The 15642-nt window shown below is 41.0% G+C and overlaps 1 protein-coding gene across 1 annotated transcript in view; it reads right to left on the bottom strand.

Moving 5' to 3' along the window:
• Window positions 1–15349, bottom strand: part of Cr2 (complement component (3d/Epstein Barr virus) receptor 2) — a 33930-nt gene extending 18581 nt beyond the window's left edge. Inside the window, exons 1-2 of the mRNA XM_005375433.1 lie at window positions 15165–15349; window positions 635–1021 (exon numbers count right to left, since the gene is read on the bottom strand). Of these exons, the coding sequence (XP_005375490.1) occupies window positions 635–1021; window positions 15165–15222 (445 nt within the window). The 5' untranslated portion in view covers window positions 15223–15349. The remainder of the gene's footprint in view (window positions 1–634; window positions 1022–15164) is intronic.
• Window positions 15350–15642: the final 293 nt, after the last annotated feature.

Here is a 15642-nt window from a genome sequence, read left to right as displayed (position 1 = left end):
TAATCTTTGAAATTTTGGAATTTTACTTGGATTCAGATCTCATTATCAATACAAACTGAACCAGGTGAGAAGAAAGGAAGACTTTACAGTTGTCTTATTTTCAAAGTCATTTCCTATGTGATAGCTCAAGCGATGACTTGGGGAAAGAGTGAGTCATTTCAGAACTCCCCTGCCAAGGCCGCAGAGAACAGAGAATCACCTGAACCAGCCTAAATGAATAGCTATTCCTTGTTGAGTTTTACATGCATTGGGAGTATTTTGCTGTTAAATCCCACATTTCTTCTTATTTTTGCAATAACCCAGATATACACGTTGAAACCATCCAATTCCCAGAGCCCCAATAAATTCTGGCCCTTATCTTTGGGAGACTTTTCCCATTCAATTTTTAGATGTGTTCAACTAAGTTTTCCTATAATACTTTAAACTCCTTTGCTCAGTTGATGTTTTTCAAGAGGATAGTTAAAATTCTCAACTAAGAAAGGAAGGAAACAAATTTTCACCTTTTGTCTTGTTTCCTGCCTCCAGTCCTGCCTTTCACATATCCATACTGTTCTTCCTTCAGGAGGATATAAAGCATCATCTGGGTAGAAATGCAAGGCCCAGCCCCTCAACTAGGTCTTCTTCTCATACTTACCACTCTCACAGACTGGCAATGGTGTTGGCCCCCAGGTTGAATTTGCTTGGCACCAAACAGATTGATTTCCTTTCATGGTGAAGTTGGTTTGACAGGTAAATGTCACAGAATCACCATGTTTGTATGGTGGTCTTCCTCGACTTCTGTATCCCCCTGGTACTTCTGGCTCAGAGCAAAAAGTATTTCTATTGTAATATTCACATCTAGGAGGAGCTTTATCCCAGACTGCACTCTCTTGGTCTTTACTTATACAATGAATAAATTTTTCTCCAATGAGGCGGAAGCCAGTGTTGCAAGTATACGTTATTACAGTTTTAAGATTTATGGGTCCATAATGGTTACTCTTCCGGCCATATTTGATAGAAGGAGGAGGATCACAAAAAATTCCTGAAAAGTAGGGAAAAAAAATCCTATGTGTGCATATTGGTCATGACAATAAGAAGATTAAAATTTAAATAAAAGATCTGAATACAGATCACATCACTTTCTCAGAAGCAGACTTAGAAATATACATGATTTATTTCTTATCATCTCTGTTTATTCCTAAGATTCTAACTTCTTACCTCTTTTGGTCTTCAGCAAACAAATCAATATAAACCATCTTAAACAATAACAGGACACAGAATTTATCCAAAAGTTCTGTCTAATTAATTTTAATACACAAAAGGCAAAGTTAGCACAGGAAGAGAACACATTAATGATATGCTAGTTACACTTGGGCATTCTCAGTTTATGACATTTGGGTGCAGCAGACCTGATTCCAAATCCCCACTGTCACTCATAGCTGTGTGACTTTAGGCAACTTATATCATCTCTAAGCCTAGGTTTCCTGGTCTATACATGAAAGCCACTTTATAAGGTATGATGAGAATCCAATGGGACAAAAGTAAGAACAATACATATGAAAGAAGAACAATTCATGGAAACTATTAATTTTTCAGTCTGTTTCAAACACACAGGGAGCAGGACCAAGCTTTGTCTGGCCACTGAAGATACTACAGCCTCACAGACCATTTGTTACCCTTCATTACTGGGTTCCTGTGAGACAGCCACAGGAAGTGAATATAAGTTTTGAACAATGAACTCCCATCCTTGATTTAAATGTCCTGGGGTGGGCATGAAGGATATTAGTTGTTAATCTCTATTTTGGTACAAGCACACTATTTCTGGAAAAGTCTCAGAAGAGAGGGAAAATAGCCAATATCTTTCTAGTTCATTTCTGCTTGGCTCCAAGAGGAGCCCTTCAGTAGAAGGACCTGACACAAAAGGTCACAGCTCAAACATTTCAGCACATCAGTGGTATGCTTGGTTTCGGTATAGGTAAATTTTTCAAGAGCCTTTGTCTTTACATATATGGAATCCACAGTACAATATGCAATAAATGTAACATTTTAAATCTGAATTCTGAAACATAGAGTGGCAAAATAAATTCTAAGTACACATATAGATAAGATATTAGGGTCAAAATGTACAGAAACACAAAATCAAAAGGTAAGATCTGTTTTTGATTATTTTTGTTTTCTACTCACATCCATAGACAGGAAATTTATTATTCCAGAATACTGTCCTTCCTTCTGGGACACACTGACTAGATAATTTGCCACTTAACCAGAACTTTAAACAATAAAGGGTACTAAATCATGCACAGAAGCAACCAGCTCTCAGTTCCATGGAATTAATCACTTCTCTCAGGTATTAATAGGACCTACATGTTAAAGCATTTCTAGCTTAAGGAAAAGTCTGAGGTTAGGACATTGCTTGACTGTATAATGAATTCAGAGTAGGTAAAAACAGAGAAGCAAATTCTGAGAATAATTTTCCTTTTTAAAAATTCTCACTCTCCTCTTTGCCATCCAAATATTAAAATTCTCTTGACCATCTTGAAGAAAGAAAAACTCAGACCCTAAAGAAGAAAATATATCAAAGTTCTTGCTTCCCAAGTTCATTCCCAAGGAGCCTTTCTTACTACACCGAAATCATCTGTTCATTTTCCATTACAGGTACCTTAACTTCTGAACCCAAAGTTTGCTTTTTCAAAGGATGAAAGAACAATTCCCAGTTCAGCTGGCCATGCACAGTATACATACTTTGAGAAAGTAAAAAAGGATTTGGTTGATTGTTGGAGACAACTACAAAGTGGCTCTGAGCAGGATTTAATATTAACCAATTGGCTTTCTGTGTTTACTTGTGAGTTGTCTGAAGGCCACAGCTGAGGATGTCTGGCTCCAACCCCAATTAACTTAAAGGAGACTGTAGTTGCAGGTATCTCACTCCTGCTGTGAAGAACTTCCTGGAGATAACATAGTTCTCCTAAATTAACATAACACTTGGAAAAGTCCTACCCAGATTCCCATGTTTTCTTGAGTATCCTTCTCCTTTGTTTGTGGGCCGCCCAGAGAAGTCTTTGGCTAAACTCAGGGAATATTAAAGTTGTAAGAGAGTTAGTCCTTCCTGGAGCCCTAAAATCATTGCCATTGTCTCATTTATTCAAGCCTTCTCCGTCCACTCACTTGGGAGATTGCAGGCCTGATCAGCCTGCAATAACTTAGTGTTATTTAACCCGGTTTTTGATAATTAATGTCAGAGTTCTTTGTTGTAAAGGGCAGAGGAAACAATCAGAAAGAGAAACAGGTGAACTATCTTGAGTGTGCATGCTCCGCCATGCTGAGCTGTGGGCAGTGTCCGTGCAGAGCTTCTCATGTCACTCTTACCCTTGATCACAAAGGAAACCTATCCCCTAAACTGGAGATTAGGAAGAGGAACCATGTGGCCAGTGAGAAGTTGCTTTGGAACGGCATCGCATGATTTTACTAGGAAAAATGACAAGGCTGGGATGCAAGAGTCAGGAAGGGGCTGAGTTTCCTTTAGCTGGACTGGAGCTTTAGGCACCTGCACACCCGGGGGCTGCACGCCTCCAGGTTCCCAAGAATGTACAGTCACAAGTTTAGTCCTACCAAGAGTGTAGCCAGGCTCACAGCTGGAGGACAGTCCAGCTGGAAAGAATCCCTTATCTCTTCTGTTGTAGTTACTGTGGCGGATATGTGGAGGTGGTAGACATTCTGAGAAAAGCACAGGACTGGAGGCCTTTTCTGAAATAAGAACTTTCTTGTGTATAACTTACAGCTAGTCTGGGGCTGGTCAGGGTGGGATGAGGTCTTCAAGAGATTGTGGTAACGGCATCACTCTTTTCAGATGTGGTGAAACATTCCACATCATTTTCATTTTATTCAGCTGAAGGGTCTTCCACACCTTACACAAATAGTGTTGTCAAAGAACCTAACTTTTCTTATACATTTTCAATACCAAAATCTAGTTCTTTCTTTCTGCTCCCCAAACAATGTATTTGAACTTTTTGAAATGGGTTTGCATATTGCCAGGATTTTGAGAAAGCCAAATACCTCACAGTAAAGGTATGGGAGAAGAGGAGAATGGAGGGCACAGACTCAATCTGACCACTGTCTGTCTTCCATAAAAGTCACATTTTTCAGTATAAAAATGTATGTTGTCCATAGTAGTCTGAATCAAATTCTGATCTCAGCCAATTCCCCCAATGACATGGCCAACAGGATTGAGAGTTCATTTTAACCTCAATTAAATAAAATCTAATGATACATATACTCATATATAAGTAGAGATATAAAAAAATCTCTTCATTATTGAATTTGGAACTATTTGCTTTCAAAACTTACTTATTTTTAATTGACAAAATTGTACATATTTATGGGATAGCATTAATACATCATGTAATATTGAAATCAGGGTAAATACATCTATCTTCTTAAACACTTCTCATATCTTTAGTAGCTTTTTTGGAAAGACACAGTACATTATCATTGTGTATAGGCAGCCTATTGTGAACAGAACACCAAAACTTACTCCTCCCAGCTATAACTTAGTACCGGTTGACCAACCTCGCCCTAACTCTGTCTTCCTCTTCCTCTCCCAGCTTCTGGTAAACACTATTTTACTCTCAACTTCTTTGAGATAAACTTTCACAGATTCCACATATAAGTGAGATCATGATATTTGTCTTTCTGTGCCTGATTTATTTCACTTAACATAATGCTTGTGAGTTTTATCGAGGTTCTGACAAATAATGAGTTTTCATCCCCTTTTATGGCTGAGTGGTTTTCCATCCTGGATGTAGAGCACATTTTTATTCATGCAGTTGATGGACAGGTTGTTAGCATTTCATGGCTATTGTGAACACAGCTGTACTAAACATGGAATGACAGAAGTCTCTTCAATAGACTGATTTCATTTTCTTGGGATACATAGGGTCCCAGGAGTAGGGCTTCTGGGTCATATGGCAGCTCTTTCTTTGACTGTTTGAAGAATCGCCACCAGCGCATTCCCTTTTCTCCACATCTTCATCAGCACTTTTCATATTTTGTCTTTTCTTTTAATCATTGCCATTTTAACTGGGGTGGTGTAGATTTGCATTATCCTAGTAATTAGTGATAAGAATGTATCTTTTAACATTTCTGTGCCTTTTTTTGAGAAATGTGCCTTTATGTCTATTGTCCACTTTTAAATAGGAGTATTTGCTGTACTTGCTGTTTTGTTATTGCGGTGTTTCAGTTCCTGAAATATTCTGGATATTGACCCCTTGCCAGATGTATGGTTTGCAGATACTTTCCCCGTTCTGTGTGTTGTCTTTTTACTCTGTTGATTGTTTCCTTTTCTGTGCAGAAAGTTTTTAGTTGTATAATCCTGTCTATTTTTATTTGCATTTCCTGTACTTTTGGTGTCTTATAAAAAAAATCTTTTCAATTCCACTGTCCCGAAGCATTTCACATGTTTTCTTCTGGTAGTTTCATGTCTATCTTTTAAAACTTTAATCCTCTTTGAAAAATTTTTAAGCATCTTGTAATTTTTCCCACATTAGTACAGATCTAGTACTATCCCAGAATATAATAAAATTTCCTACCTCTTTCATATTTAGATGTTGTTATAAATTTTTTTTATTTTATGGAAAAAAGGCAAAACAAAATTTCATAAGAAAATAATAGGAGAATAACAATAGTTAATACATTACATGTTGTTATCTTTAAAATAATTGCTCAAGATATGGGCATAAAAATTTCTCCAATTGTTATTAGCACAAACATTCCTTTTTAATGAATTAAGAGATACTAATTGTACAACTGACTTGCATTTTTCCCTTTTTCCCTACTGTCCTTTCCCCTTTCACCCATCCCAGTTCCTTTTCCTTTTGAAAAATTACTTCCCATTGCACAACATCGTTACAAAATTGTATGCCCCCACTCCTGGCATAAGAAAGAAGGCCTTCGGGTGTTACATTTTCTAAGAAGTTTGTCTTTGCTCCTATAAACCAAACTTTAACTCAGCCTACAATTTTCTCATGTTGTTGAAAGTCTACATCCGGATCTCAAAAAAGATCCTAACCAGGATACAGCCAGGTAGGAAGACACACAAAACTGGTTAATGAAAACTCAAAAAGCTATAAGCTGGTCTTTAGTCCCTACCGTATAGTACAGATAAACTGTTCCAGGAGACAACTAGGCTGAGCTACTTTTTGCATGGGATAAAGCCATCGAATGTATAATCTCACAGTAGGGTTTAGATTTAAGAATTTATTCAATCTGAAATAACTTTCAAAGGATAGTTTCAAAGGAAAGTATGATGGGATTAGGGGCTCCAGAGGGAATAAATTACAGATCTGTGCATGGAACTATCCAACCCAAGGATCACCCTCTCCAATTCTCAGTTAATGTATAAATACCCAGTTTCCTTCTAGAAGGGGACAAGAAGAATTAAATAGGATGCCATAAAGGGATGGTTTTACTCCATTTACCAACAGGCATGTCATTATCCTAGATTACAGTATTGTCTGAGGCAATACAAGTAGCATATGTGTCACCAATGAGTCCATATCTGACGACAAAGAGATGAGCAATCATCTCCCAACTACACTTACATTTTAGAAAAGCCCAGTTCTTTCTATACTGAAAGAATAACAAAAACCAGAACATCACATGTGATAGGTTCAGGGTTCACACAGAAGATTCAATAATCTGAAGCCAAGTGAAATTTGATCTCTTAGTCAGTCACACTGGAGATTTAAAATTAAAAAAGAGTCACCCAAACTTTCTTCCCTCTAGAGATCCTCTCTCATGAGTAAGCCTGAAGACCTGTATTTGGGGCAGATCAGGGAAAAGATTCCTGTCTGTTATGTACTTAAAGGTGTGGGTGATAAAAATTCAGGTCTCTTTTGGAAGACTGATATTGTCTGGTTCTAGTACTGAATGCTCTGCATATGTCTCCTGCCAACACACCTTTAGTTACAAGAATACATAACTGTTGACCCAAATTGGAAGCTCAGGAGTACAAGCACAGAGGCATGGAGGAATTCTCCAGGATTTGTACATGACTGACCTACATGGGAACATAACAAAACAGGATGTGGGGGCTGGGATTTAGAAGTCTTTTTATGTATTTTACTGAATTCCAACCAAATAGACTTGCTGTTGAGCCTATTTATTCATTCAAAATGTTTTGACATTTATAAAACTTGTAACTTCAAAGGATCAGCAGTTCTAGAACATTATTTGTTGAAAACACACTTTTGATCATGAAGGCAAACTTCGTTAGTGGTCAATTATAATTTATTATCCCAGTTCTCCTTTTTATAATCTGCCACTTGATGGCATAACCTATTATGGCTCTTGGATTTAAAAACTTCACAGTCAGCATTTCCTTTCTGTATTCCTTGGTCTTCATTCCATTAGTGATCAAATGACATAATTCACCTACCTCTGGTCTCCCCTGGGGTAGTACATCCTCCAAAGCACACTCACATTATCCTTGTAAACACAAGCGTGGTCACCCTCACATTTTAAAACCTTCAATGGCATACCATTGTTTTAGGGAAAAAATACACTGCCTTTTATAGTTAAATGCTAGTCTACCTAACCATCTACTATTCTTGATCACGTACCCAAACCTATACTCTGTGCCTTTTTTGGTATTTTCCAAAGCCATCGTGTGCTTTCATACCTCTGCTTTTGCATATGCAAAAACAATCTTCTCCCAAGGCTTGGGTTATCCTAATTCTTTTAGATAGCATCATTTACTATTTACTTCTCTATGATCTCACAGAACTTTGCTGTTATAAATAAAAGAAACAATATAGTATAGCATATATTTAAGGGTCAGTCTTCAGTTAGTGAGGGAATTCCTTAAAGGCAAAAACCACCAGGTTAACATTTTTGTCTCTCCAGTGTTCATACTTACTAGTTACTCAAAAATATTTCCTAAATGGGATAAGAAAGATGAGACTAATATCCCTTGTATACTAACTTCAGATCTCACTCTGTCACAATAGAGAAATCATAGAACCAAATCATGGAGATGACGGGAGGCTGGACAGTGGTGATGACTTAACCCTAGCATCCAGTACCCTTAGGGGAAACAGAGATGCCAGGAGCACCTATCAATTGCCATGACATACAAATTTGATGGCCTTTTATCTGGGCTGTCATGTACAGATACAGTGATAGACCAGAAGATGCCCCTGTGACAGGGTTACTCACATTTACAGAACTGCTGAGCAGCTGGTAACCTGGAGTTCTCTAGACAGGTGATAAGGAATGACTTTTTGGTAAACCCAGGGAGGAATTTGTAGTCCTAAGAAGTCTCAACAGCAAACTCAGACTGATTACTCTCAACAGTAGACCTAGTGTAGAAAAGAGTTGGCAGGAACTTACACTGGTCTAGAGGCAAAGACTACAGGAATGTAAAACTAAGAGAGCCTAAAACCTCTCTCCTGCTTCTGTTTTGTTGACCAACTTTGATCTCTAGAATGTAAGGAAAAACTGAGGCTTTACTGTCTGGGATAAAAAGCACATGTCACTGTAGTAGGGATGACTTTACAGAGAAATAAGCTCAGAGATTCAAAGAATTTTTAGGATAGACTTCAAAGGAACAGCTGGAGAAATTTTTTCCTACAATTCCAGAAAGAACTTGAGATTGCTCCATCTTCTTATAGCCTTATAAGTCAAACCCAGTGGATTTTATGGTTTCTTTTTGTTCACAGTGAGGCCAGAGCCTGGAGGGAATAGCAAAGGCATATGGAAGAACCTTCAGGGACAAGTGTGCATGTTTTCATTTTGGGAGGAGGGATGTTAATATTTTTTCCCAGCTTCACATATTCAAACTTTCACATAATTAATGCATCTTATTCAGTGGGTTTGGCGTAAAAATTTTTTTAAAAAAACATTGGTTTTATAAGTAACAGCTAGAACCCTAAAAGTAGAAATCTTTTAAATAAAAACTTTGGGGGATAAAACATGAAAATGCATATACAAGCTTAGCACATGTATGAGCCTTTAAAATTACTTTAATGAATTTAAATGATCTTAACTAAATGTATCTTCATCATTATTTAATCATTAAATTATCTAAATTAATTTACCTTAATCATTAAACTTTTAGAATCCAGAAGAAAAGTGTGTAGAATCCAGAAGAAAAGTGTGTTTATTATTTGGCATTATTGTACTCTATCAACCTAGGAGAATAAGATAATCCTGCAGAGAGCTTAATAAATACTTTCTGATGAGTGGTAGAGAAAAGGAACTAGTGAGTTCAAGATAGCTTCTTGTAACCTATAATAATAACAATAAGAATGAAATAATTGCTCTTCTAGGAGACAGGTAAGAAAAACTGTAATAACTGTACAATTGAGGATGTCCCTGGAAAAGTCATTTTTTCTAGATATGAGAGAGAATTCAAGTTTCGCCTCCCTAATTTACATGCAGAGAGCAAGAAGTTCATGCTTCTTTCAGACCAGATGATAATCCAGGTAAAAGTGCCTAGCCATGAAATCCTCCTAGAATAGAAGAATATTTGAATATCAAATTCATAAATCTCATTTTTTTCAAACAAATCAGAGGCAGGAACAGATGAAAGTCAATGAGTAAACATAGGTTGTCCTATCCACATTCAGAGAGCTCCCAGGTTACAGCCAGATGCAGCCTCTCTGTGGTCCCACACCTCTATGGAGGATCTAGGAGAAGCCATCGCTACTGGGACTCAGGTCTCACTATTGGTCCCTCTCCCTTTTGTTTCCTCGCCTCTTTGGTTTCCTCCATGGATGCTTACAAATCTCTGCAAGTGTGCAAAACAGTGAGACACTGAAGGGCAAGTGAGAATGTGACCTCAGTGAAGAAAAACTTCACCACTCCACACTGTTCTCCATGAACATTTAGTCCAGGAAGCAGGAAGCAATATGACATTTCACGATGGTCACTGTGCCCTCTTTCCATCTTTCTACAATCTGGAGGAAAGCCCAGACACTTCTTTTGTTAGTGCTGGATTCTGAACCTGTAATTATCAAATATCCATAGGAACCATATCAAATTACCTTCCACAAGCTGGGAAGATTTCACTGGCAACAATGATATAGACTAGGATAGAAGTAAGATGGGGAAATAGCAAAAGCAAGAGGTGCTTCTTGATGTTCCACAGTGAAAGGAGGTAAGAAATGCACTTTCAGATGAGGAATAATAGAAAAATCTCATCCCTAGTGTGGAGACACATGGGCTCTGACTGGAACCAATGATCCTCATTAGTAATGAAATTGCCAAAATCTCAGGCCACGGGACAAAAATTCCAGAGATCAGGTTTTCCTCCAATCAGAGAAAGGAAGGTTATTCCACAAGCCAATAAGAAACATGAATTTTTCTGATGATCACTGTACCCTCTTCATATCTTTCTACAATTGGCTTAAAGGTCAGACATTTTTTTTTTCAGGGCTGGGGATTGAACCCAGGGTGCACTGAACTACATTCCCAGCCCTTTCAAAATTTTCAGACAGAATCTCAATAAATTGCCTAGGATGGCCTAAACTCTGTGTTCTCCTGCCTGAGCCTCCCAAGTAGCTGTAATGTGCTGCTATACCCAACTAGGCATAAAGATCAGAGTAGATTTTGACAGCATCTACAGTAAGAGATAATGGCAAGACATTCACACACATCCCTCAAACCATGTTAAGAACCAAATAGGTAGAGCATTTTCTTGAGAATAGGGATTTATTTATCTCTATATTGGGCTCTACCAAAAATGGCTTAGAAATCCACTTGAAATAAATAATAGCTCATATATATGTAGGATAATAAAAACAAAACCAAAAGCTTGTTCAGAAAGCAGGTAGGAAGAAAAATTAGGTTTCCTGGCTACTTCATGAATAATTTTTGAATGGTGGTTATGCCTATTAACCAAGGTACAGTGCTAAGCACAGGCGATCCATCAGTGAACATCACAGACAGGTTCTCACCTGCGCAGAATTCACATTTAGGAGAAGGAGACCATATAAATCCCAGGAGATAAGTAAGATGGTGCAGTATAGGAAATAAACAGAGTGATGTGTCAAAACGTGACACCCCTAAGGAGGAAGGGCCAAGAGGACACGTAGCTCCCGCTGCACATTGGTGAAGGGATCCCTGTGAAGAGAATACATGTCCATCGTGACTGATGGTGAGGAGCCAGTCAGGCACAGCCCTGGGTAAGAGCCTTCCAGATAGAGGACTAACAGCCAGCATGGATTCAGGAGACTGAGGGACAGACAGAAGGCAAAAGTGGCAGGGGTGTCACGAGCAGAGCAGGGTGGTCCAAGGTGAGCAAGGAAGGTCACCAGGGATCTTGCAGGGCTTCTTATGCCACAGTAAGTCATCTGGATGTGACCCTGTAGAGAGGCCATGGGACGTTGGTGTAGGACAACCATGGCCTCGGGTACCCTTTTAAAGAATATTCTGGCATTTGGGTGGATGATGGATTGGACTGTTACATTGGAAGCAGGAGGTACAGTTCAGGGCAAAAAAAACGACACCTGGTCCAAAGGGAGATGGTGTGAAGTGGGTGAATTTGAAAGAAGTAGAGTGGGCCAGACTTCCTGTTGGATTAGATGTAGGGCTAAGGAAACTGGGAGATTCACAAATGACTTCCAGGCTCTTGATCCCCTTGACTGAATGGATTACTGTGTACTGTGCTGGGGAAGCCTGGAGAAAGAACAGGTCAAGTGTGCATGTGAGTGTGTGTGCACACATGGGTGTTCACAAGTGTGCATGTGTATGTTTGTGCTGTGTGTGGGGTGATCTGGGCAGAATCAGTTTCACTGCAGACTTGGTGTGTTTAACACAGGAGGCATCCAGATGCAGACACAAATCAGGACTACAGATAACAAATGTGAGTTATCACCATATAAATGTCTAACGCCATGAGACTGGATGAGATCTCGTAGGAAGAGACATGGAAAAAGATGGAAGAGGCCTAGTGCTGAGCTATAAATTCCCTCTAATATTTAGAGACCAGGCAAAAGAGGTTAACAGTAAATGGGCAGGTGTGGAAAAGGTAGGTAAGAGCGTCCTGTTGTGGAAGATGAGAGTGCATGGTTTCTAGCAGGAGGAAGCAGTTGGCTTCTTCTGAAAGACAGGGATAGGATAGAAAATGACAGCTGGATTCATTAGGATGAAGGTCAAAAGTCACCTTGCCAAAAGTTACTGGGGGAGAGTGGTGGGAAAGAAACCTGCATTTGGTTAAGAAGCTTAAGAAACAGCAAATGGCCCATGAGAAGCTTTGTGGATAAGGGTGAGGAGAGGGACAGAGAAATGGAGTTCTGCTGGGCATCAGAAGTCCTAGATATAAAGCATGTCTGGGGTCTCAGTGAAATGCTGGCGGGATGATTCAATTGAGGACACATGGATGACACAAGATGGGATATCTGCAGAATAAAGCCACTGTAAAAGCAAGAAGGGACAGAATGTGACCGTAAATGCAGGGGACAGGATATTTCTTCCATTGTTATAGGAGGAAAAAGCTCTCAATGTGAATTTACCTAATTTCTAGTTACATGCTAATACTAGTATTTAAATCAGGCAATAGGACAAAGTCCTTGCTCTCATTTTATTTCATTGGAGGAACAGATGGAAATAAACAGGAAGGTTTCAGACGGTGATAGGTGCTCTGTGGAAAATAGAACACAGTTATGCCTCAGAGTGTGTCCTGGGGTTGGTCTGCCTTAGTCGGAATCAGAGGCAGGGAGAGTGTGCTGAGATTGGACATACAGTGGCCGACAAGGCATGAGAAGCACGTGAACAGGGTGAAGAGCCAGGCAAAAGTTGGACAAATGCACCATGTTCAAGGGCCAGAGAGAAAGGCAGTGCTGCCGAAGCATGGGGAGTGACAAGGGTATGGACAGTATCAGAAAGGAAGAGATAGAATCTAGGATAATGGACAAGGATTTTATTCTGGAAGCCCTAGGGAAGGTTTCAAGCAGAGAAGGATCTGACTCCAGATGAAGATTTGTAGATCGACTAACAGGGAATAAAGAACAATTCTTATTTTAAGGCTTTGTTTTCTTAGGGTAGGATGAAGTTAAATTGCCAGTGAAATCCAGGAGTGCAAGAAATCTGAATCCATTTTTAACAAATCAAGAAGGAAAAAGTGGGAAAACATCCTATGAATGAAAACTGTTTCCTACTGACTGCTTATAGCAGTGTGCCTTATAGGTACCTGCTCCAGCATCTCCCAGGGTCTTGTTAAACCTCAGCTTCCTGTGACTGTCTTAGGGGGCTGGGGTGGAACTATATGCTAGAAAGGTACTTCAAGAGTTTCTCCAGTAAGCTCAAGTGCAGGAACTGAGGGAGGAAGCAGTCGACTTCCACCAAAAGACCAGGATAGGATAAAATACGACAGCTGGATTCCTTAGCATCAAGGTCAAAAGTCAGCCAGGTAAGCCTTCTGACATTGGGTGAACAAGGCAAGAGCAGAGCACCTGGAGTGACAGGTACACAGGAGGATGAATGAGCCACACATTACAGGGAGCAAGGAGGCGAGATCCAATGTCAGAGGGCTCACCTGGCTGACAATTACATTCTCTCACACAGGAGGCAGGGAGCCCTTTTAGATTTTTGAGCACAAGAGTGAAACAGTGAACACACACACACACACACAAACACACACACACATTTTGGTTTTGATGACTGACAAGGTTAAAGAGACTGAAGATAGTGTGATCTGTAGAGGAGGAGGTTGTTGTTCAGGTGATTACAATGTAAGCACGATAAAAAGATCGCTGGCAAGGGATACTAACTTTAAGAGTGGACAGATAGATAGACGTGGAGTAAGAGACAGAGCCAATGGTCCTGCTCAGGTACTGGGTGCATACTTGAAGGGCACGGTGCTTTATCCAGGCTGGCGAGGAATTTACTTTTGAATGGATAATATCCTCTCTGAAATACAGACTTAGAAAGGGGATGCTGATGGAAGTCAAGTTTGGTGCTGTACCACACAGGTGACAGAGAAAGTCGTGAATGTGCACTTGTTGAAAGGGAGTGACCAGGTAGGGAAACAAGAGATGATGTTGACAATTTTGAGAAACATTCGATTAAGGGTCAGGAGACAGTAAAGTGTCAAGAAAGTGTACCGTAAGTTATAATAGAACCAATATGTGTGATATCTCAGCCACCTTAAGGAGTGTGTGTGTGTGGTGTCATTTAAATTCTGGCTCCACACAAACAGGTCCACTCCAGTTGATTTCTGATATTGAGTAGTACCATCTTTCACTTGCCAAGTTTCCCAGTGCCCTCCCTGGGGGTGCTGGGACTTTAACTCGGAGCCACAAACATGCTAGACAGGTGCTCTGCCACTGAGCCACAGTCTCATCCGGCCAGCATCTACCTAATTCATCTGACACTCGGCACAGCTCCAAGAGCTGGCAGGGCATCTTGTTACTGACTTCATTCTACAGATAAAGAAAGTGAGGATTGAGGCACTACAAGACTTGCCGAAAGTCACCCAGTTATTGAGGTCTGTATACAGTAATCATTTCAAAACTAGTAATTCACTATACCCTGGAGAAAATTAGACCCATACCCAAGAAATGCTCATCAGATCAAATTACAATACTTCTTTTAAAATCAAGCCAATCTGGAAAAAAAAAAGTTTTATGATAAATGTCGAATGAACCTAGAATCTCACATCATTGCAGAAGGTAAATGCCACGAAGAAAACTATAGGCTTAATTCATGTCTCTACTTTCAGAAATAATTCTAGATGTCTACCAATATCATAACAAAGTTCAAGCAAATCTGAGACCCGTTCTTGGCAAGCAGACATCATCCTTATTTAGGCTGAGGAGCTGTGCCCAGTGCCTTCTCTGGCAGGAGCGCGGTTGGGGTGCAGAGACGGGCGCGTGCGAGGTCCTTACACGCAGGTTGGGCAGCTTCGGGTTCCGCGCGCGCAGACAGGGGCAGAGAGGCGGGCACCTGCTGAGTCCCGGGCGCGGATCCCAGGAGGAGAGAGCGAGCGCGCCCCAGCCCACACCAGCTGCATCCCACTGCGCTCCTCTGTGCCTCTGCCTCCAGCTGCCAGGGGCGGAAGCCGAGACACTCAGGACCAGGAGACTGCGAGCGTCCCCGAAGTTAGCGGGGACAGGCAAGAGTGCCACCCACGCTGCAGCCAGAAACCTTCCCTACCGCCCGCACCTCCGCACCTCCCGCCCCTAGCTCACCGAGGACCCCTGGCGAGAGGAGAGTCAAGAAAACCCAGAACTGGCCCGGGACGCCCATGTCACCCGGCAGCCCAGCAGCGCGTGCGCTCCGGCGGCTCCGGGAGGACGGGCAGCGCTGGGGCAGCAGGCAGCGGCAGCCCGGGGCGGCCCTTAAGTACGGGGTGGAACCACGTGGAGGCCCGTGCGCGCACCTGCAGGTGGCGGGGCGGAAGGCACGGGAGAGCGGGGAGGGGCAGGAGGGGTGGGAGGAGTGCCCTGGCCGGGTCGGGGCCCGGGAGACTCACACCCTCCCCCAGAACTATCCAACTTTTTTGGACCATGCAACCCAGTGTATTCATTTTTTTTTTTTTCCCCAATTCTGGAATTGAATTTCACAAAGTAGCACTCAACCTTACTAATCTATAATGCCTGCGTGCTGAGCTAGCCTATACCTTTTACAAATTCTGGCCAGGCATAGTGTCAGCTCCCTCACCCTGGG

The sequence above is a fragment of the Chinchilla lanigera genome, unplaced genomic scaffold (assembly GCF_000276665.1).
Source record: "Chinchilla lanigera isolate Chin_1 unplaced genomic scaffold, ChiLan1.0 scaffold00005, whole genome shotgun sequence".
NCBI classification, from domain to species: Eukaryota; Metazoa; Chordata; class Mammalia; order Rodentia; family Chinchillidae; genus Chinchilla; species Chinchilla lanigera.
Note: the sequence above shows the minus strand (reverse complement) of the source record. Positions and strands in the feature narration are given on the sequence as shown.